At 36.5% G+C, this 24397-nt stretch overlaps 1 protein-coding gene across 1 annotated transcript in view; it reads left to right on the forward strand.

Annotated features, from left to right (window-relative positions):
- Positions 1-24397, forward strand: part of CNTN3 (contactin 3) — a 262835-nt gene that overhangs the window by 84994 nt on the left and 153444 nt on the right. The window contains exon 4 of the mRNA XM_021707315.1: positions 21631-21726. Coding sequence (XP_021562990.1) covers positions 21631-21726 — 96 coding nt within the window. The remainder of the gene's footprint in view (positions 1-21630; positions 21727-24397) is intronic.

Genomic DNA, 24397 nt, shown 5'->3' on the forward strand with positions numbered 1-24397 from the left:
AATCAAAGTATCTCCTCTTAGGATTGATATGACAGTCATGCTATGAATTAATTCTTACAAAGAATTTAGCTAAGCGTGGTGGCTCACACCTATAATCCTAGCACTTTGGGAGGCCAAGGTAAGAATTGCCTGAGCTCAAGGGTTCGAGACCAGTCTGGACAACTTGACGAGACCTCATTCGTACAATAAATTAAAAAATTAGCTGAGTGTGGTGACTCATGCCTGTAGTTCCAGCTACTCAGAAGGCTGAGGCGGAAGGAGCACCTGAGCCCAACAGGTCAAGGCTGTGGTGGCCATGAGCATCCACTGTACTTCAGCCCAAGCAACAGAGTGAGACTCCAAAAAAAAAAAAAAAAAAAAACTTAAGTGGGTACCCAGTACTTAGTAGGATCCTATTAAATATGAGCTACTATTATTATTGCTTAACCTTTGCACCACCCATCCAAGATTTGTTAGGACTTACAATTCATTATACATAGGCTTGTTAACCCATTCTCTAGATGAGAAATGAGTCTGAATTAAGACTGTGGAAATAAAGAGGAAGAGAAGGATTTTAGGAATACCTCTAAGAGAAGAATTAGGTAACCGATTTTATGTGTAAAAAATCGAAAAGGAAGAACTGACAAGTGCTTGACCTTAAAAGGAAACATTATTTGGGGTTGGGAAAGGAGAGGATAAACTTGTAACAAATAATTTTTTTTAAGTATGAATATGCCAGGCACAGTGGCTTATCATACCTGGAATCCCAGCACTTTGGGAGGAGGAAGTGAGAGCATTGCCTGAGCCCAGGGGTTTGAGACCAGCTTGGGAAACTTGGTGAGACTGCATCTCTACAATAAATCAAAAAATTAGTTGGGCATGGTGGTGTGCACCTGTCATTCCAGCTTCTTGGAAGGCTGAGGTGGAAGGATCTCCTGAGCCCAGTTGGTTGAGGCTGCAGTAGTCGTGAGTGTGCCACTGCACTCCAGCCTAGGTGACAGAATGAGGCTCCAACTCAAAATAATAATAATAATAATAATAATATAGAACCAGCTATTTTTAGATGGAAATGAGAAAGGGTATTGTCAGCAGCAGATACAGTGTGTGCAAATGAAGGCGGGTCTGACATGATTAGTGATGGCCCTTTGACTAGAAAAAAGAAAGACATTGGATGTGTTTGGCCAGAAGTGAAGAGACTGATTCATGGTGGTGGTGGACCACTATGAGTATAAATGACTCTTAGCACATGGTGTGTGTGTGTGTGTGTGTGTGTGTGTGTGTGTGTGTGTGTGTGTACTGCATACATGTTCCTGTTTGTTCACAGGGCCACCTTTTTGTATAAAAATTGTATTTCTATATATCAAGGGGAGATTTCAGAACACAGACTTAGGCTAAATGGAGACCCTATTCTCATCTAATCTGTTTTACTGTAAAAGTCTCCTGCCTTATTGTGTATTAGTTATACAAAAAAAAAGAAAGAAAGGAAAAGAAAAAGAAATTGACTAGAGCAGGAACATGGAAAACTCAGTGTTTAGAAAGTCAAACTTATGGAATACATATGTGTGTTGAAATATTTTCTATAAGAAATTTATTATGTTTATTATGTTGGTGAAATGCAAGAGAAAATTTAATTTTATCAAGAGCTACATCATTCATAGGATTGATGGAGTGCATTTCTCCTACCAGTTTCATGACTTCTAGCACTTTTAATAAACAAACAGGTCCAAAGGATAATATAAACCATTTAATATGTTGGCATATTTATTCCAGCAAAATTATATTTACATTTGTCCCATTTTCATTTCATTTTACTCTCCACATCAGCACAGTTGCCCTAATTGCTTTCTAATTTGTATACATTTTTGCACCTACAAAATTTAAGCTAAAAAACCTTATTTAAGGGCTTCTTAAGTACCAAAGGGTGGGGGTTTAACAAGATTAATGGATCTGTGTGTCAACTAGCATACTGGGTAATGCTTTCTGAAATACAGAATTGCACTCATTGCACTCTTGTTCTTTGCTTATTCTGGATTTCAGATAAAACTTACAAAGAAAACAAGTAGCAAGAATTTGTGTTTGTTTGCTTAGCCAGAAAAACATAGGCAAACGCATATTCGGAGGTATACTGATTGCAATGTTTCCAGGACAACAAGCGGGATATCATAATATTTATATCTGTTGATTATGCTTTATTTTATGATATGGTGTTAAAATGACTAAAGATATTACTTTATTTTCTCAACTAACTTGATGTTAGGTTGTCATTTTTCTGGGGTAAATGTTTTTAAAAGCTTTATGAAAATTAGCAAGAAGTTTTATTAATTTTCGTTATTCCTTATGAGTTATAAATTATGTACGTTTGCTTGTTTGTAAAATTTTGGAATTGAGGTACATGACACAACTCTGACCCAATGTTAAAATTAAGGGGAAATGTCCAGTGGTCCCCTGGTATGTGTCGGGGATGGGTTCCAGGACCTCCTGCAGATGCCAAATGAATGGCATCTGAGCAATCCGTAGATGCTCAAGTCCCTGGAACAAATGGCATAATATTTACCTGGAATCCAGGCCCATACCCCTGTATATTTTAGATCATCTCTACTGTGTTACTGTGGTACCTAATACAGCATGAATGCTATGTAAATTGTTGTTATACTGTGTTGTTTAGGGAATAATGACAAGAAAAAAGTTATACATGTTCAGAAGAGATACTTTTTTTCCCTCATATACATATTTAGCAACAGAATCTCACTCTGTCACCCAGGCTGGAGTGAAGTGCCATGATCATAACTCACTGTAACCTCAGTCTCCTAGGCTTTGTGAACCTCCCACCTCAGCCTCCTCAGTAGTTAGGAACACAGACACATGCCACCACACCCAACTAATTATAAAAAATATTTGTAGAAACGGAATCTCTCTATGTTGCTCAGAGTGGTCTCAAAATTCTAGCCTCAAGTAATCCTCTTCCCTCTGAAGTGCTAGGATTACAGGCATAAGCCACCATGCCCGGCCTTTTCCAAATATTTTTGGTCTGTGCTTGGTTGAATCCACACGTGTGGAAACTAGATATGGAAGACTGACTGTAAATGCATTGCTCTATATTCCACACTCATATTCTATGGGAGACTTTTTTTTCTAGCTATTTGTTTTGTAAGTTTTAAGTTAATCATTTAAGAGCTTTGTAGTAAAAGAATAGAAATCAACTATGTGAGGTAGTGATCTAAGATATTAATCTTTCACCAATGTGTTCCTTATTTTTTGTAGGTTAATGTCAGCATGTAAGAGAGTAAGATCGCATATTGAAATTACTTAATACATCTATTTCTGTATTTAATACGTAATATATGCAAAACACGTTTTGGTGCTCAGGATATAAGAATGATCCTGGAATTCCGGCTACTCGGAAGGCTGAGGCGGAAGGATCACCAGAGCCCAGCAGGTCGAGGCTGCAGTGGCTGCTCCCAGCCACTGCACTCCAGTCTGGGTGACAGAGTGAGACTCCAACTCAAAAAAAAAAAAAAGAATGATCCTGAAAATGCCTATGGTCTTATGAAGCTTGCTTTGTAATGAGGGAGATGATGACTAAATAAACAAAAAATAAATATACCATACACTATTATATAATGATTATCAAGAAAAATCAAGCAACATAGGGCTATAGAAAGTGATAGCTAACCATACCCAAGTATGGTGTTCTACTTTACATTTTGAAAACTCTCTTTGATCACTACCTTGGATCTTTAGATCAAATCCCAAAGGGTTCCTGGGTAGGTGTTATTCCTAGTTGTTGAGAAAGAGGAAGCCAAACCACTGCATGGTTATGGAACCAGTTGACCAGGTTCAGAAGGGCAAAACATACACATCTTTCACTTAGCCTTGTAGGCACTTAATAAGATTCACTGAATAACTGAATGAATGATTGAAAGAATGAAAATACCTAAATGCAACTTTCAAACTGGACACATTATTCATTTCAAATTTCTTAGATGAAACTTCTAGAGACTGAAAAGGGGTTAGGAACTTAAACTTTAATTTGATTATAATCCTCCTTTTTCCTCCCTCTTAGAAATCAGAAGATGTGCCATCAGCCTGGTTCCGACACTTAACCAGCAATATGAATTTAGGCAAAATCTAATCTGTCTTGGACTTAGTTTGCTCATGTAAAATTTGGGAATAGCAATATTTCTATTGCCTGTCTCACAGGTTTTCTTTTGAGAATCACATGAGATACAATATGTGCAACTTTAGAGGATCATACACATTTATGTTATCATTGATCTTCAAAAAGTAGTCATTTCACTTGAATTAAAGAAGTAGTTTTTGGGGGTGATTCATAAACTAATCTTTGATGTCCCTCACTCTCTTATTGTGATGAAAATTTTCAGTGTGAGGTGATCATACCATTCAAGAAAAAAATAAATCTAATTAGCTTCTTTCTGTGTAACAAGGGTACTCTTTGAATGCCAGACCATAGGAGTTCTTGCCACCTATGAACTATGCTATTAGTCTGGAAATATGCTGCTGAGTGAAGTGTTAAAAATGAAATATCTATTTGTAAGTAAGGGTATGGATTCTGTGTTTGATGTTTTTTTGTGTAGAGTTAAGATAGTTATTACATTACATAATTTAAAAAAAATTTCCAGCATTCCTATGAGGACAGAAATAAGCTTATACTGTAACATCTTATATTCATTGCAAAAATCGTATGTGTCTTAAAGACAACTGCAGTTGTTTGAATCTATTCCATGAAATTTCTAAACAATCTCAATGACTGATATATATTCAGCCAACCACAAATACCAATATTGGAAGTTTTATTTTTCCTTTTTCTTTTTTTTCTTTTTCTTTCTTTTCTCTCTTTCTTTCATGTATTTATTTATCTATTTATGTATTTCTTTTTTAAAACTCATGTATTGAATTCAGGAAATATTATTAAACTACTCTCCAAACTTGGGGAGAAGAATAGAAATTACGGTGTTCTTGGGAAGACAGACATACCTATAAAAAGCAAGAAGATAAATATATATAAAGTAGAGCAGTGGTTGAAGGCTTCACAGGAGAAGGAAGAATTGTAGCTGACTTGAATGACACATATTTCTGGATAGAAGTGTCTAGGAAGAGACATAAAGCTTATCCTTGCCTGGAGAAGGGAAACAATTTGCTATTGGTTATTGAACACCCAATGTATTCCAAGACTGTTGCATTTATTTTCTCATCTAATTCTCTCAGCAGACCTCTAACACAGGTTATATTGTCTGCCTTTTTCAGACTATGAACCTGAACGTTAAAGAGTGAGAAATGTGTGCAAAATCACAGGGCTAGTTTTTGTGGTAGATATTCCCACTGAAGTCTAACTTCAAATTCTTGGCTGAAGAAACCACTTAGACATTTTAATCTACACTATTAAAAAGTTTTTTAAAAAATGTTTGAGTATATAATTAAGATAACTGCATTTAAGTGGTACAATTTGTTTCCCTATTTGAAATAATGTCACTTTATAGGATCTCTTCATTTCCAAATTGGTAAGGAGATGTTACTAAGTGAGAAGACCAAGGAAATTTTTGTATAACTAATAGTTACAACTCCTTTATGGGATAGCCAGTTCAATGATCAGTTTTTGTAATATGGCATGCTCTAATAGACTTGAAAATACATTGCTTTATTTATTTGAGAATCTTTTATGTAAAAACACTGTTTTTTTCTGTTGTCCCATTGAAATTAATTGACTTTTACAACGCCCAATTCCCAGAGATGTCCTGAATTATCTCAAACCTTATGTATCTTTGTTTAAAAACAAAGGAAAGGAAAGGAAAGGAAAATGATTTCTACTATTGCCACAAAAAAAAAATGGGGAAAAAATGTAGTTTCAGTAACAAAGCTAGGATTTTTTTATATACATGAAGTATAAGAAGAAACACCTTTCAGAAAGTCAATATTTATTTTGCTCTTCCGTTTACATTAACTGTTCATGTTTTAAACTTTAGTATTACAGGTGAAATTAACATTCATAATCAAATGAGAAGAGGTGTTTTGTGTTGTTGTTTTACTAAAGTAGGTACATTAGGAGAGCAAAACTGTCAATAGCAGAAACATTAAAGTATCCCTGATTTTTCTTGTTTGATTTAACAAGTCAGCATTTTTTTATTTTTTACTAATTACAAAAGGGACTTTCTTACTGGATATAGTAAGAACCAGTAGCTAGACTGTTATTTGAAAAATTATTTTATAGTAGGTAATCATTAACAAAAAGTACATACATAGCTTAAATAATTTAATTTTACCTTAAATAGAATATATGACTGTGTATGCTTTTGTTTTTTAGTGTGCCAAGCACTCTTTGAGAAAAGGTTGGACAGTAGGAGTTCATTGTATTCTTTGTATAAACTGCACCCATTATGAATTTTTTATGATTTCCAATTACTATTCTTCTTTGCACTCAAAACGTAATTTTAAAAATGTTCCTGAAGCAACCTGGGTGCAGAAATAAGATAAATATAATAAAGATTTTATTTTGTATTTTCCAAGTTTTTATGGTTGTCTTGCCCATTTTGGCACCAGTTTGGAGAAGAGGAAGGGTGAATTCTCTTTTTTGTTTTTCAAAAGGCTTTACATTTGTTTTTATAGAGACAACAGATCCTTTTCTTTTTGCATTCATGTTTTATCAACTTTTGTGTTATTTATCTAGTAACTTAATTTTAGTGAAAGTGTTACCAGCGTAATTAGTTTTGCTAGCGAATACAACAAATTCAACTGATGGAAACCAAAAGACATGTCAGAGAGTACCTGCTAGCCATGAGCATTCTTTTTAAATATTAATATTTATTTTTTATTTTAATAGCTTTAGGGGTTCAAGTGGGTTTTGGCTATATGTGGAGTCTGGCCTTTTAGGGTACCCGTCACTGTCCTCCCATTCTTTCTCCTTCCAAGTCTCCAATGGCCATTATATCACTCTGTATGCCTTTGTGGACCCATCTTTAGTGAAGTAACTCAGGAATGAAAAACCAAATACTATACGTTCTCATTCACAAGTGGGAGCTAAGCTATAGGACATCAGCATTCTGGTTACTCTGGACCACTGGCAGTGCCATAGAGGGAATGAACTGTAGTGCTTAAGTTGAGGCCATCTGTACTGGGTAGGTTCAGTGTGAGGTCTTTGGAGGGCGACAAGGAGGCTGGAAGAGGCCCTCTCCCTCAGCTTTAGTCTTGCTGAGCAGACAAACCTAAAATGCAATGACCATAAACATCCAGAATGTTCAGAGATTTCTTCCTTCACGTTGAAGAAATATACTTAATTAGACCTTGAGGATAAGTAGATTTAACATGAGTGGAAAGGGACAGAATAGGGCTTAAACAAGGTTTTAGAATCAGAAATATTCCAAGTGACAGATGATGATCTCTTGTCCAAATACTTGAAACCCAGCCATATACTTCTTATATGTCTGCATGCACATTTGTTGAATGATTGAGTCAATGTTAGACCAAAGAATGTAGACTTTATCATCTAGGCAGTGGGAAGTGCATGTGGGTTATTTAGCAGGTGTTGGAAACTGGGAGTGTATTTTATAAAGAAAGCTGAACTCACCTCTGTGGGTAGAGGATAGTTGGATTGGATGGCAGGAGAGTGCAGGTGGAAAAGTCAGCCTGAAGGTTGAATGGACTCATTATATATTGCAAAGATAAGAAGAACTGGACTTGAAATCAGTGGAACTGGACATGAGGCATGGGTTCATCACTTACTGTATTACCTTCATCAGATTTCAAAATAGTTTTGACCCACAGTTTCTGGAAAATAGAAAAACAATACCTTTTTAATAGAACTTTTGTAAAAATTAAACGAGGTAAATTTCAGAAAATTTCTATCTTAGTGCCTAGCAAATCCATCCATCCATTCATTCATTTATATATCCATTTAGTCAGTGCTGGTGAAGCATATTTTCTAATATTGGGAATGTTGAGGTATAAAAGACAAGCAAGCATACTGGGGCCACATGCTTAATACATGATAGCTGGATCTGCATCGTAAAATAGTTCCAGTAGAATTAATATGGTGGTAGTGAGAAATTTAGAGAGACATGAGAAAAGAGAGGCGAGGCTTTACAGAACAGTTAACACAATCCCATTTAATGGATTGAGCAAATATAGGAAAAAGAAGTGGCGAAGTAGATGTGGGAGTCTATGAGAGACTAATAACAGAATGATGAAAGTTGGAAAAGGAGCTATATTAAAGGAAACGTTGTGAACACAGGAAAATGCAGTGTCGAATGTGAGATGAAAAGTGAGCATTCACAAAATATTTGGATGACATGCAGAAAATGCATGTTTTGGGTGAAAATTTGATGGACATATAAATATAGACATACTGGTAGAATCTTGGGACTTGAGGTGTCTGAAAGAACGTAAAGAAAAATGATAGCAGCTATCATTTACTGAACACTTATAACTTAGGTACTGTTTTAAGTCATTTGTTTGAGTTATCTTATTTCTTCCCCACAACAATAGCAGAGGTAATTGCTGTCATTATCCTCAATTTATTAAGGTGGAACCTATGGTGGAGCAATGTACAAGTGAAGTAATCTGCCCCAGGTCAAATAACTCCAGAGCATCAGAGAGGGTATTGCGCCTAGGTTTGTCTGACTCCAGAGGACAGACTTGAGTTCAACCCGAGTTAAAAGTGAAAGGAAACAGAGAAGTGATCATGGACCTGGGCGAGGGTGGGAGATAGTTAAGAAAAGTCCAGTGTTGAGGATCATTAGAAGGTATGTTTTATTTTTAAGGCAAAGTGATCTGTGCATATTTGAAAACTGTGAAAGAGATTGAAATAGAAATAGTTGTGAAACAAGTGACTCAAAAAAGGAATAATGAAACCTTACGCGTACATAATTATTTTCATTTTTCAAAAGACTTACAGATCTGAAATACTAAGGATCCTCTCAAAAAACCCTGTGAGATTCAGTGGGAAGATATTGTCCCCACTTTACAAATGGAAAGCCAGGAGGCATGGAGCAATCAAGTGGCATGCCTCCAGTGGTGCAGACATGGATTTTGGTAGCCCAAGGACAAGATCCCTGATATTTCTGTTCCTGTGTTCTTTAAAAAAAAAAAAAAAACTCACTGATAGAAGGCCAGGAAATCTTACACGGACACAGAGAATTTAACTTTGGCGGGGAGACCTACCATGGAGGTCCCAAGGAAAATGGGATGATGGATGCTCATTTCAGACATCCATTGATGCCTATACAATGCCAATAAATGTGTGACAATTGAGAGATTATAGCAATAAAAATGACAAGACTCTAATCTTGGTGGAGATTCCACAATAGGAGAACAACATAGGAAAATGTAAAAGTATAAAATGTACAGAGATGAAAGAATGAAGGTAACTTCAAGGGTTTCGAGGAAGGGATGTGGCCACAGTTGGCTTTGAAGATTAATAAAAGTGTTCTATATCAGTGAAGGAGTGGAACACGATGTGCATGATGTGGATTGCTATTTTGTACTTGGGGAAAGCCATATAGTTTGTTGCTGCTTCAGTGTATGTGTATGGGAGTTGGGAGTGTCAGAACAGTGGGCGGATGAGAGACAGAGATCAAGATGAACTATGGAATACCTATGTGGAAGAGTCTTGCTGAGTCTACTCAGTTGCTTAGAGTTCACCCTTCATGCCAACATTTCCCAAGTTTTGTTTCAAAACAAAACACAGATCTGAGGATGTTAAGATCTTATTAGGTGCTTTCCTATTTCTTAGAAAAATGTGGAATACTTCAGTCTCTGTTTGGAGACTTATAGTGCACATCTATTTTAAAGCCTTTAAAAAGACCGAGCCTTGAGTAAAATACAATTTGCAGTAGACATTTTTGGTGTCCTGTAACCCATCCCTACTGCTGACCTCTGGTGCATTTGCAGTGGGAGTAGACAATTCCATGCAAGTTCATAGAAGCTCTGGTGGATATGGGGGGGGATTATTGCCCCGGAAAAAACTCTTCCATGTTGGGGTTGGAAACATGTATGTAAACACCCTAAACTCCAATCATTCGAGTGGATGATTCTGGAAGGAATTCTGTATGTTTGTCAGAGGTTCATTTGGAAGCAAACCCTCATTGCCTTTAGTAGGAGTTTTAGTAATGAACCGAGACGTTGGTTTTTTCTCCATTCCTCTCTTACTTTGTCCACTACCTTCCTTCTGCGTCCTGAGGTTACCTCCCAGGTAAACTATGTCACCCAAGTGGGACTCTGGTTATGGGGTAACAAAACTAAAATGCTATTTAACTTTGTTGAACAAGCCATTGTTTTTGCATAAGGGAATTTTTAAATTTTTCTAAGACATACCTTACCATGGAAGAATCTTTTCTTAGGAGCCTGAGATAATTAAATTTTTGAGAATTAGATTAGGAAAGAACAAGAAAGGAGGAAACACCTTGAATTTGGGAGTTGAGGTATGGAGCAGGAAATAGTGGCTGAGTTTTCAACATGCTGATCTGAAGATAGGTAAGAGTCCATTGGTTATGTCTAATATTCAGATTTAGGAGATTGTCTAGGTGCTTCTGCATGTGCCAGAAAATAGAAAGAAAGGGGTGCTCCTTCACTGAACTGGAATTTTTTTTGGGGGGGTGGGGGTCTTTTTTGCAGTAGGCATGCTTTAATGAGATTTGTCAACTAATTAAAATTTTACCACTTGATTGTGAAAAATGAATCAATGCATGCGATTTTTAAAAATTTGTACCATCTGATACTGTGGTCATAAAGATGAAAACTTTAACTGAACTGCAGTCTTGATTTGGATTGTCTTTCTGAGTGTGTTCATTGAGTTGTTTGTTTGTTTAGCTTTGCATAGTAGTGCATAACTTTCTTTTATTGGCAGAGACCTGATTCTTTCAAAGTAGTCTTGTCATTTACACTCTTCAGATAATGATTTAATTTTGTGATTACCAATCATTATACATTTCAACATCAAACATTACAGACATTTAAGACATTATATATGAAAGACCATTACATTGCCTATATATTGATGTCCCTTATACAATTGATCACTATTGGGTAATCTTTCCATTTTAAAAAGTTAACACTTTGCCTTATAACATCAAATGGGATTGTATCACACAAATACTAAAGCTCACATGGAGGTTTTCAGTGATAATGATTTTAATAGCTCCTCATGTTAATTGCAAGTGTATACAAGGTATTTTGAGACAGTTCTTGAATTTTTAAGTTTTAGGACCATTGAGTCAACTGGCCACCATTTAAGAAATATTACCACTTTTATGTTCTAGTTGATTAACCTGAAAGTGAAGTGCTTGAGTAGTCAATAGAACACCTGGCCCAGGCTGGGCATTGTGGCTCATGCGTATAATCCCAGCACTTAGGGAGGCTGAAGTGAGAGGATTGCTTGAGCCCAGGAATTCGAGACTAGTTTGGACAACATAGCAGGACTTAATCTCTACAAAAAGATCATAATAATTTTCTGGGCATTGTAGTGTATACCTGTAGTCCCAAGTACTCAGGAGGCTGAGGTAGAAGGATTACCTGAACCCAGGAGGTCAAGGGTGCGATAAGCCATGATCACATCACTGCACTCCAGCCTGAGCAATAGAGTGAGACCCTGACTCCGGAAAAAAAAAAAGAAAAGAAAAAGAAAACCTGCCCAATATGGAAAATTAACACACACGTATCAAGGTAGAGACTTTTATACACCTGAAATTATCTATGTGAATTTTCACACAGAAGCACTCACAGGGAATGTATTTTCTTCAGGGCTCTGCATACCTCTCAATTATGGTGACTTGGGAGATACTTGCCCTCTTTTTGTGGCTGGAGCTTTGGACTCTGGTAGAGCAGCATGGCACAACTGTAGGTGGTGTCGGGGAGGAGGAAAGAAAATATAAGGGAGTATGGAGAGCTGTACTTTATCTTTGCTTGCTTGCTTGTTTTTAAATTCAGATTTCCCCAGTTTTATACATACTCGTTTGTGCATGTGTATTGAGTTCCATACAATTGTATCACATGTGTAAGTCTGCATATTTACCACCACAGTGAAGATAGAGAGCAGGCCAGGCACAGTGGTTCATGCCTGTAATCCCAGCACTTCGGGAGACTGAGGTGGGCAGTTTGCTTAAGTCTGGGAGTTCAAAACCAGCTTAAGTCTGGGAGTTCAAAACCAGCATAACCTTGTCTCTACAGAAAATCAAAAAAATGTTTAAAAATTAGCCATTCATGGCGGCGTGCACCTGTAGTCCCAGTACTCAGAAGTCTGAAGTGGAAGGATCACCTGAGTCTAGGAGATCAAGGCTGCTATGACCATGATCGTCATGATCATGCCACTGCACTCCAGCCTGGATAACAGAGTAAGACCACGATTCAAAAATAAATGAATAAGTAAATAAAATATAGATAAAGAACTGTTTGGGGCTGGGTGCAGTAACTCAAGCCTGTAATCCTAGCACTTTGGGAGGCCGAGGCAAGAGGATTGCCTGAGTCCAGGGGTCCGAGACCAGCCTGGGCAACTTGGTGAGACCTCGTCTCTACAATAAATCAAAAAAGTAACTGGGCATGGTGGCTCATGCCTGTAGTCCCAGCTACTTGGAAGACTGAGGTGGAAGGATCACCTGAGCCCAGCAGGTCAAGATTGCGGTGGCCATGAGCATGCAACTGCACTCCAGTCTGGGCGACAGAGTGGGGCTCTGACTCAAAAAAAAAAAAAGAACAGTTTCATTCCCACAAGGATCCCTCATGGTGTACTTTGATAGTCACACCTACACTCCTGTCTCTACTTCCAGTAAACAATGGCAACCACTGATCAACTTACCTATTTCTAAAATTCAGAAATTTTAAAAATGCTACATAAATGGAATCACACAGTAATAATGTTTCAGAATTGGCATTTTTTTAAACCTAGGATACTTTTTTGAAGATTTATCCAAGGAGTAGGGTGTATCAATAGTTCACTGCTTTTCACTGCATAGTAGCATTCCATGGTATGGATATACCACTGGTTAGCCATTCACACACTGAAGGAACATTAGGTCGTTTCTGGTTTAGAGCTATTACAAATAAAGCTTTTATGTACAGGTTTTTTGTGTGAACAAATGTTTTCATTTCCCTAGGATAAATGCCCTAGAGTGCAATTGCTGGATCATATGGTAGTTGAGTGATTTGTTTTCTAAGAAACTACCAAGTTGTTTTCCATCATGACTCTAATATTTTAACTTCTACAGACAATGCCTGACTAATCTAGTTTCTCCACATCCTCTCCAATATTTAGTGCTGTCGCTGTTTTTTTTATTTTAGCCATTTTGATAGGTGTGCAGTGATATTTCATTGTAGTTTTAATTTGTATTCCCTGATGGCTAATGATGTTGAACATTTTTCTGTATGTTTGTTTTCTATCTGTTTATCTCTTCAGTGCAATGTCTGCTCATGTCTTTTGCCTGTTTTCTAATGGAATAATATGTTTTTACTATTGAGTTTTGGGCTGTCTTATTCTAGATATTCTTTCTTTACTGAATAAGTGATTGTCAAGTATTTCCTCCCAGTCTCTGGCTTCTCTTTTCTTTTCTTTCTTTTTTTTATTATTATAAAGATGTGTGGTACAATTCAGGGTTAGGTATACAAACGTTGATTATGCAGGTACTCTTGTTGATGAGGTACGCTCCTCCTTCCCCTAGCAGTTTCCCTCAACTGTCCATCCCACCCCTCCTTCCCTGGTAGTTTCCCACTACTGCCAATCCCTTTCTTATAGTATTATAGTTATTCAAGGTCTGCTTATGAGTGAGAATATATGGTACGCTGTTCTTTGTTTCTGTGACAGATCATTGAGTATGATTGACTCTAAATCCATCCAAGTTGCTGCGAAGTCCATATGTTTGTCCTTCTTTATGGCTACATAATATTCCTTCATGTAAACATACCACTTTTTTATCCAGTCCAGTTTCAATGGGCAGCGTGGTTGGTTCCATGTTTTTACTATTGTGAATGGTGCTGCAATAAACACGTGTATGCAGGTGACTTTTTGATAGAATGATTTGTGTTCCTCCAGGTATATTCCCAGTAGGGGGATTGCTGGGTCACATAGAAGGTCAATTTCTAGTTCTTTTAGAAATCGTCACATTGTTTTCCATAGAGGTTGAAACTAGTTTGCATTCCTACCAGCAGTGTAGAAGCATTCCTTTTTCTTCTCATCCTCACCAGCATCTGTTGTTTCTTTTATTAATGATGGCCATTCTTACTGGGGTTAGGTGGTATCTCAGTGTGGTTTTGACTTTCATTTCTCTGATCATGTGTCTGTTGGCTACCCGTATATCTTCAGAGAATCTGTCAAATATCTGCTTACACTGATAAAGGACTTTGACAAAGTCTTGGGGTACAAAATAAATGTGCAAAAGACAGCTGCATTCCTATACACCAGCAACAAGCAGGCAGAGACCCAAATTAAAAGCACAATCCCATTCACAGTAGCCACAAAACAAATGAAATAGCTCGGCATCTTCCTGACCAGAAAAGTTAAAGACCTTTACAATGAGAACTACAAAACACTACTCAAAGAAATCCAAGAAGACTCAAACAAATAGAAAAATATTCCATGCTCATGGATAGGGAGAATCAACATTGTTAAAATGTTCATCCTACCAAAGGCAACCTACAGATTCAACACAATGTCCATTCTTCTCAGACCTGGAAATGACAATACAGAAATTCATATGGAAATATAAATGACCACGAATAGTTGAAACAATCCCTAGCCAAAGAAATAAAGCAGGATGTATCACACTTCCAGACTTCAAACTTTACTATAGGGCTATAGTAATCAAAACAGCCTGGTTTTGGTACAAGAACAGGCATATAGACCAATGGAACAGGATAGAGATTCCGGAAGCAAAGCCTCAATTTCTCAATCAACTCATCTTTGACATAACCTCCAACAACAATCACTGGGGAAAGGAGAACCTATTCATTAAATGGTGCTGGGAAAACTGGCTGATCACACACAGAAGATTGAAACAGAACCCCTAACTATCACCATACACAAAAATTAACTCTAAATGGATCAAAGACCTAAATGTAAGACCTCAAATTATAAGAATCTTAGAAAACACAGGAGACACCCTTATGGAAATTAGAACTGGCAACCAATTCCTGATCAGAACTCTAAAGTACCCATACCTGAAGAAATAAGACAGACAAGTGGGACCTCAACAAACTGACAAGCTTCTGCAAAACAAAAGAAACCATTAAGAGAGCAGGGAGATAGCCCACAGAATGGGAAATAATATTTGCCAACTGTATATCTGACAAAAGCCTAACATCTAGGATCTACAAGGAACTCAGACACACCAAAAAGAAAAAAACAAACAGCTCCATTAAAAAGTGGGCAAAAGACATGAATAGACACTTCTCAAAAGAAGATATATGGGTTTCTCTTTTCACCCTCTTCATTTGGGCTTTCACAAAGCAAAATTTTCTAATTGTGATGAAATCCAGTTTATTAGTCTTTTCTTTATGAATCACGAGTTTGGTATCAAGTCTAAAAATCTCTGCTTAGTCTTAAGATGTCAAAGATATTCTCCTATCTTTTCTCTAAAAGTTTTATAGTTTTATGTTTTACATTTAAGTTCGTAATCCATTTTGAGTTAATTTTTATATATAAGTGAACTTTAGGTCAAGGTTCTTTTTTTGCTTGTGGTTTTCTAATTGTTCCAACATCGTTTATAGAAAGACTATCCTTCTTCCATTGAATTGCTTTTGTATATTTGTCAAAAGGCAGTTGAGCGTATTTGTGTGGGTTTATTTCTGCTTTCTTTATTTTATTCTATGGATCTGTGTGTGTCCCTCTCTGCCAGCACCACACTGTCTTGATCATTGTAGCTATATAATAAGCCTTAATATTAGGTAGAGTGATTTTTGCTACTTTATTATTTTTAGATAAGATTTTATTAGCTATTCTAGGGAAGGTGTTTTTACTATAAATTTTAGAACAAATTTGTCTGTATCTACAAAAAATAAAACAAATGAAAAAAAACCTTGCTGGGATTTTGATGGGAATTATGTTAAGCAATCATAAGTCATGTGTTGGGATATGTTCTGAGAAATACATCATTAGGTGGTTTTGTCAAACATCACAGAGTGTGCTTACGCAAACCTAGGTGGTATAGTCTACCACACACCTAGGCTATATGATATAGTCTATATAGTCTTATAGGCTGCAAAACTGTATACATACTGCTGTACTGAATACTGTAGACAGTTGTAATATGTGGTATTCATTGTATCAACACATAATCAAAACATAGAAAAAGTACAATAAAATTACAATATAAAAGACAGAAAATGATACCTGTATACACTTACCATGAATGGGGCTTGCCGGACTAAAAGTTGCTCTGGGTGAGTCAGTGAGTGATGGTGTGTAAATGTGAAGGCCTAGGACATTTCTGTGTACTGTTGTAGACATTATAAACATTTTCCACTTAAGATGCACTAAATGTATCTATGTATGTATTTATTTTTTGACTAATTTTTTTTTTAATTTATTGTGGAGACGAGGTCTTGCCAAGTTGCCCAGGCTGGTCTTGACCCGCAGGCTCAGGCAGTTCACTTACCTTGACCTCCCAGAGTGCTGGGATTACAGGCTAAGCCACCTAACCTGGCCTTATTTATTTATTTATTTATTTATTTATTTATTTATTTTGAGTCAGAGTCTCACTCCCTCGCCCAGGCTGGAGTGTCTTGGCACACTCCCGGCCACCCCAGCATCGACCTGCTGTGCTACAGTGATCCTTTCACCTCAGCCTTCCAAGTAGCTGGAACTACAGGTGCACACTACCACACCCAGTTAATTTTTGATTTATTATAGAGACAGGGCCTCACCAAGTTGCCTAGGCTGTTCTTGAACCCTCAGGCTCAGGCAATGCAATCCACTTGCCTCAGCCTCCCAAAGTGCTGGGATTACAGGCTGAGTCATGAGCCCGGCCACTAAATTTATTAAAAATGCTTTTTCTCCAATAATAAATTATTCGTGGCTCATTGTAATATTTGTATGCTATTTGGAGTCTGTAATACTCATGATCTATCACAGGAATAAAGAATTGAGTACCACATGTTCTCACTCATATGCAGACCCTGAACAATTATCATAATACTGTAAGAAAGGGATTGACAGTAGTGAGAAACTGCCGGGTGGGGCACACCTCACCAACAAGGGTACCTACATAATGAACATATGTATACCTAACCTTAAATTGTACTCCACATCTTCAAAATAAAAAAATATTTTAAAAAGGGGGATGGCAGTAGTGGGAAACTGCGGGGCCGGCAGAGGGGGGAGAGGTGGGAGGGATATTTCATCAATAAGAGTAGCTGAAGAGTAGGTGAAGTGGGGACCAAAGTGAAGCCCAAACTTTACCTGTATAGTGACCAATTGTATTCTTAACCCTAAATTGTACCCCATATTTTTAAAGAAATTTTTTTAACTTTTTGATTCTTTTGTAATAACACAGCTTAAAATACAAACATATTGTACAGCTATACAAAATATCTTTCGCTTTATTCTATAGGCTTTTTCTATTTTTATTTATTTATTTTACTTTTTAAGCTTTTTTTGTTAGAAGCAAAGACACAAGCATACGCAGTAGCCTAGGCCTACAATAGGTCAGGATCACCAATACCACTGCCTTCTCCACATCTTGTCCCACTGGATGGTCTCTGTAGACAAGAACAGGCATGGCACTGTCATCTTTTGTGATTACAATGCTTTCTTCTGAAATACCTCTTGAAGGGCCTGCCTGAGGTGGTTTTACAGTTAATTTTTTTAATGCTTAGGAGGAATATATTCTAAAATAGCAATAAAAGTATAATATAGAATAATAAACCACTAACAGTTGTTTATTATCAATAATTGTATACTATATATTATTGTATGTTCAATACGTTTATATGACTAGCAACACAGTAGTTGCTTACACCAATGTCATCACACATTAGTAATGTATTTCAATATGACATGATAATGGCTACGATGTCACTATTGTATATGCAGTTCAGTCATATATGCCATCCAGGTACATATGTGGTCCAGCATTGTCTGAAATGTCATTCCTCAGTATATAGTATGTTAATACTGTTATGAGAGTGACAGCTATGTTGAGCCTAACAATCCCTGAGCATAATATGTGTCTCCATTTATTTAGTGGGGTTTTATCATAAGCATCTTTTAATTTTTAGTATATCGGTCCTTTGCATATTTTGTTTTGTGTATACTTAAGTGTTTCATTTTATTGGTACAATTGTGAGTGGTTTTGAGTTTTTTTATTTTGATTTTTGTATGTTCATTGTTAGCGCATATAAATTGTATCCTGTAATCTACTTAACTTACTTATTAGTACTAGGAGATTTTCTTTGCAGATTCCTTCTGATTTTTTATTTAGACAATCATGTCATCTAAAATAAGAATACTTTTGTTTTATTCTTTACAAACGGTGTGGGTTTTTTCTTTGTTGCAGTGGTTAGAACTTCTACTACTGGGATGACTAAAATTTGTGACATTTGGCATCCTTGTATTCCTGATTTTAGGGGGAAAGTACTCAGTCTTTCTCTATTAACTACGATGTTAGCTTTAGTTATTTGTATACGTTCTTTATCATGTTGGTTTGCTTTTGAAGTCTGTCTAATCAGAGGTTTCAGAATAATGGCAGAGTTTGCAGAAATTGGAGAGGAGGCAAAAATAAAAAGCTGAGAAGTGTCTACCCAATAAATATCGGGGATTATGTTTTTATTTATTTTGATTCCTGAACAGAGCTTTTTCTAATACTGTTCTTGTCAAAATTGGACCACTTACAGCTTGGATTGCATTTGGGTGACACATATAATCTTCCAGTAGGCATTTTAGTGGTCTGAAGCATTGTAGACATTTATACTACTTTTTTCTCATAGTCCCTAGTTTTCCAACAAAAGGGAAGACATCTTACTATGCCTTGATCTTAACATGCATGTTCTTACTCATCTGTGCTTTTCCTATGCTGCTCCCTCTGTCTGAAAAGAATGCCTGTTCCCACCACTGACCCCCTGACTCATAGTACCCTCCATCTACTTGGCCAACTTCTGCTCCTTAAAGCATCTTCATGCCTGTGGATTGTGTTCATTCCTCTGTGTACTGACAACTCTTTCAACAAGCACCATTTAAAATGCAGCTCTTGGTCTGAAGTCTGTCTCCTCACCAGTCAGGTCCCTTTTTGAAAGGAATCCTTCTCTAATGCCTACCTTCAAAACCTACTACACAGTAGGCTAAAATTTTGTGGGCTCACAATAAATACTTGTTTAATAAATGACCGCCCCCCTTTTTCATCCTTGGTACTCAGTGGATGTTTAACAGATTCTTCAAAACATAGCAACTTTTATTTGTTCCTCAGAAAATTTTAGATATATTCTAAGATGGTTAACCTGGGTTGAACTTTTAATGGGAAACCACAAAATGATATTTGGTGTTCTTAAGTTTCAGCTAGTGAGCTTATTTAAAACTCCAGTCCCTGAATTTAACGCCTAGAGATCCTAATTCACTAAGTAATTCTTAGATATCTACATTTTTAAATAAGTCCAGGTCTTAATGTTGTAGGTGGTCTTCGGAGCACAGTTTGAATAACATAACCTAAGAATTCAGGAGCTAATGCTTTGTACAAAATAACTCATTGTAATTATTGTACTTTGCTGTCAACAAAGCCCTGGAAAGCATGTTGTAGCCACTACAGTTATTTTTCTTTGCTATTCCTCATGCTTATGTACCATGAACTGACAGTATCAGGTATTCAGAGTGATGTTACTTTGCCCTCCTGTACTGCAGAGAGAGTATCAGGGCAAGTGTCTAGACCAATGGGCAGATCTGCACTGGGCTGTTTGTACTTAGACAAAAGAGATTTTACTCTTGGATGAGACATTCTTGGTTTCTATGGAACTATTTTATCCTTTTCTGCACATTCTAGCTAAAATCAGTGATGGAAAACTTCCATGGTGTGAAATTATATTGCAGAAGAAAACAAGGAATTGGGCAGGAAAGCAGCAATGATGATGCGTACTTGGCTGCCAAAAAATAATCTTTGAAAATTATTTTTTTGAGCCACTGACCACATTCTGATACAATGTGCTTCACTTTCCAGTAGGGAAACATTTGGATGGTCCAATTGTGCAGTTCTAACTCAGTGACACATCAAGAGCCTTAATATTTTGAGAATACTGCATTTCACTTACAGATTTAAGATGATACAATATTATGTTACCATTCATTTCTGTGGGGTAACCTGTGGTTAAACTAAAGTCCATAAATACTATTTTTTCCTTCATTTCTGGATTTTATGAATCACTTTACTCCATGCTTATATTCTAGCAATTTAATATAGCTTTTAAGTAACAATAAAGTAATACACATAGGCTTTCTTATTTCCCTCTGATGCACTGCTTCATGGGGCTTTGAATATCCATGTGTCTACAGATTTTGGTTTTGTCAATTTGAAAATGTTTATTTTGCTTTTTAAATTTTTCAAAAAAAATGTTCAAGTTGTATTCTAAAATACTATACTGCTCCAGTTTGTATAGTTTTAACTTAGGCAATTTGTATCAACCCTCAAGAGCAATGAAGTGAGTATATTTTTTCACAAATTTACAGTACAATTGTTCTGATACAGAAAGTGACACCACAAAGTATATTAACTGTATAATTCACAAGCATTTTTTAAACTCAGAGTATAGAGAAACAGTAGATTTTTCTTCCTTTTTCTCCAAAGACTTAGCATTTTAAAAAGGAAGTCAATAGGACATTCTATCCCCTGCAATTTAAGTTGGAAAATATGAATCGGTATTTGTTATCCTGGACTGTTATTGGAAAAAAATGTTTTCTAAAACCAACCACTGGAAATCAAAATAGTCCCCTTGATTGCTATTTTTAAAAACTCTATTCAACACTTGAAAAATTCTTTGGATGATTATAAAAATAATTTATATATTTTTTACAGCTCTAAGTAAATGAGAATATGTAGATTTAATTTATTGTTATTTGTTAAATTCTACTTACTTGGGGATTTCCAATGATTCATATCATTAAAGACCCCTTCAGGACATGGGATAAATAGGACTTGTGCCCAGAAACTGAATATTTTCAGATATTTTAGTAAATAAAAATAATAATTCTAGATAGGATAAAATTATTTATGCTATATGTGATAAAATGTTTTAGGAGAGAAATTCATTAATAATTGGTCATTATTACAAGGTGAAGCTAAAAGTCATCATGATATGGTAAGTCACTGTGGCAGATGTGGAATTCATATTTATGTATATTTTATGTTCAGGCTTTTTCATTTTCTCCTTTGAATTACATTGTCTTTTTAGTTCATTTTAATATATGCTATGTCTTTTTGGATAGTTCATGCCATTTTTGGTAGTGTTCCAGGAGCATTGGGGTCATTGGGTATATAGTTATATTCTGTTGCTGAATTTCTAGAAGCCTTAATAAAGAAATTAGAGCCCACCTTTTATACCTAAAGCAAATGTTCTCCTGTTGAGATCCTTAAGAAAGAGATTTTAAAATTGTTTTCCAAAAGAAAGGAACATCTTGGTGTAAAAATTTCAATTTTATTGTCCTTTCTGAAATTCAGTTTTATTTCCTTTTTAAATTAGATCTTGAACATTTTAAAACCAAAATGAGGAGTACGGTGTCAGTACGTGAAGGCCAAGGTGTTGTGTTGCTCTGTGGCCCCCCGCCACACTCTGGAGGTAAGTACTGCTCTGCTTCTGCTTTTCATATTTATTGAGTAAGCTTCAGGGGAGGCCTACAGCACATGTACTGTTATTGCTTCTGTAAATTCCCCTCAGAAACTTGATAACCCGAGCATTACATTCTGTCAGCTGAGTTGGAATATGATAAACTCTACAAAAAATAGTTCATTCAGAGAAGTTTATAAACAGTTGACTCATCCCAATAAGGAGTGTTTTAAAGAGATCAAATTAATTTCGATTACCTAATACCAATGAACAATACTTTATTCTTACACCATTATCATTTGTTATTTGGTTTTATACCATGACAAATTAGTCTCTCTCTCTCTCTCTCTCTCTCACACACACACACACACACACACACACACACACACACACACACGCTTATTAATATGTACCATTGGACCTCTTTATATGTGTATAATATATATATGAAATATATGAAATATATGAAAATGATATGTGTGTATATATTCACATTATTTTCACTGGGTGTGGGAATTGCAAATTTTAGACTATATTGATATAAATAAATATTGCTAGAGATTCAGAAGCTTAACAAGATAGCTACCCAGAGTGGAAATAAACTTCAGCACATAAGGAAATAATTTAATTAGCTCCCCAGTATGAGTCTGGAGTGCTGGTTTTATTTTTTATTTTTTGTTTCATGCTCACTACTGCAAACTTGGTCACTTGGTGTAACAAAGAGGACATTATTAACATATAAATCTCTCTTCTCAGAGAAACAAACACACTTTGTTATTGAGACTACGATGAGAATTATTGAGAGATAAGGAGTATCTTTCTTACCAGAAGCAAAACTGAGAAGTTTATTTCCCATCATGGTAAAGCTTATTCAGATGAAAATATGCTGGACTTGTTTTGTTCTGTGGCATAAAAACCACAGTCCTTTTCCTCCAATGACTTGTCAGTTTTTGTCACAAACCGTGAGCCCAGTGAAACAAGTATGTTCCATCTTCAGTGTCTGTCCATATGAAATGAGTGAACCTTCTGGAAACTGCAGATTTGGATATGATTGCCATCATGTGGGTTTAAATTGAGTTCCCCAATCTCTTTTAAGAGTGTATATCTTGCCAGAATCTTGAAATGCCAGAGGAACTTTAACTTTGAAGGGAAGCATAGTCTCTTGATTACAAATAGAGTAACTGAGGTCAAACTAACTTGAAGCAAATTGATTGACTACTGGCTCACATAACTGAGATGAACAAGTAGCTTCTACTGTGTAGTTTATAAAGGGATGTGCCACCCAGAAGCACTTGCTGCCTCGTTCTGGAGCGTGGGGTCAGCAGATGGCTTCCAGCCCTCAGCTACTTCCTGGTCTGCTCCAGCTGCAGAAAGGTGCACACCCACAGTTACAACCTTCCTGAGACAGCTCACATCCGGTGACTGAACAAGGCAGAGATGTGAAGGGTTAGCCATTTCTGCTCTTCCTTGGACAATTCTATTAGGGAGTATTTAATCCAGAGCTTCCTGCTAGGAAGGCCAAGTCTACATTGTACCACATCACAGTTCAGTTTCCTTTTCTTCCTAATCTTCATCTATGTCCTTCCTTTCACAGGTTTTGACCACTGATCAAAAGCATTTATCCCAAACTCTGTTTAGGCATCTGCTCCTTTAGAACTCAATCTGCTGAATTCAGGGATTGAACTAATTCCATAAACAATCCATCTTTCTCCACGTTTCTTGACTCAGCTTCTCTCCATGTTGATGCCATTTTCATGCAGATTCCTTATGGGGGCAAAGGAAGGCCCCTGGCAACTCCAAGTTCCTATAATCTTTAATGTTAAAGAGCCAGGCACCCTGTTACTCGCTAACCCCTAAGTCTAATAGGATCAGCCTTATTTGTGGGAAGCCTGCAGGTGAGGCTAGAGTCAGCTCCACCTATTGACAAGTACTGGAATGAGAAGGGAGCAGTTTCCAAGAGAAAAGATGTGTCTTATCATGAGAAAGAGAGAGAGAGAGAGAGAGAGAGAGATTACATAGAAATAATGGCTAACACTATGTTTAGTAAGGAAATAGCAAAACAATTCAAATTTATATTGGCGCAAATCAACATAAAATAATAGCTGGATAGTCTTGTCTGTGAAAGGTTTTGGAGATGTTGACCCAATTTAAAATTCTGACTGAGTTATCTTCTTTAAGTGCTTTTATGATTAGGTATATTCACTGATAAGAAAGGAGGAAGCTTCTGGTTGATTAGGTATGCACAATGAGCATGTCTTAATAAGCTGTTGGATGAAACATGTTCAAAAGATGAGTCTTTTCTAATGTCGCGAAATTGGAGAACTGTTGGTCCATCGCATCTCTCCTAAGTAATGACATCCTGATTTATCTCTGCCTTTGGTGACTTTACATAGCTCTCCTTTCATTTTTAAAGCATGTGGGAGGGGATGACTATGAAAGTAAGTAGGATTGTATGAAAGAATTCTCCCCAGTTATGACACATCAACCTTTAAGAATGTGGAGCTTGCACAGGAAAGCAAATACCCTTGACCAAAACCAGACCTCCCTCAGTACTAGATTGTGCAGATTTAGATGATAAAAATGTGATTCTCATAGCTTCAGGTTTCGCTGATGCTAACACGAGAAGAACCCCCCAAAATGGAATTTATTTATAAAAAATTGTGTATTTATTCTTACATGTTTA

This window comes from Carlito syrichta, unplaced genomic scaffold (assembly GCF_000164805.1).
Source record: "Carlito syrichta isolate Samal-C Ts95f unplaced genomic scaffold, Tarsius_syrichta-2.0.1 Scaffold316501, whole genome shotgun sequence".
NCBI lineage: Eukaryota > Metazoa > Chordata > Mammalia > Primates > Tarsiidae > Carlito > Carlito syrichta.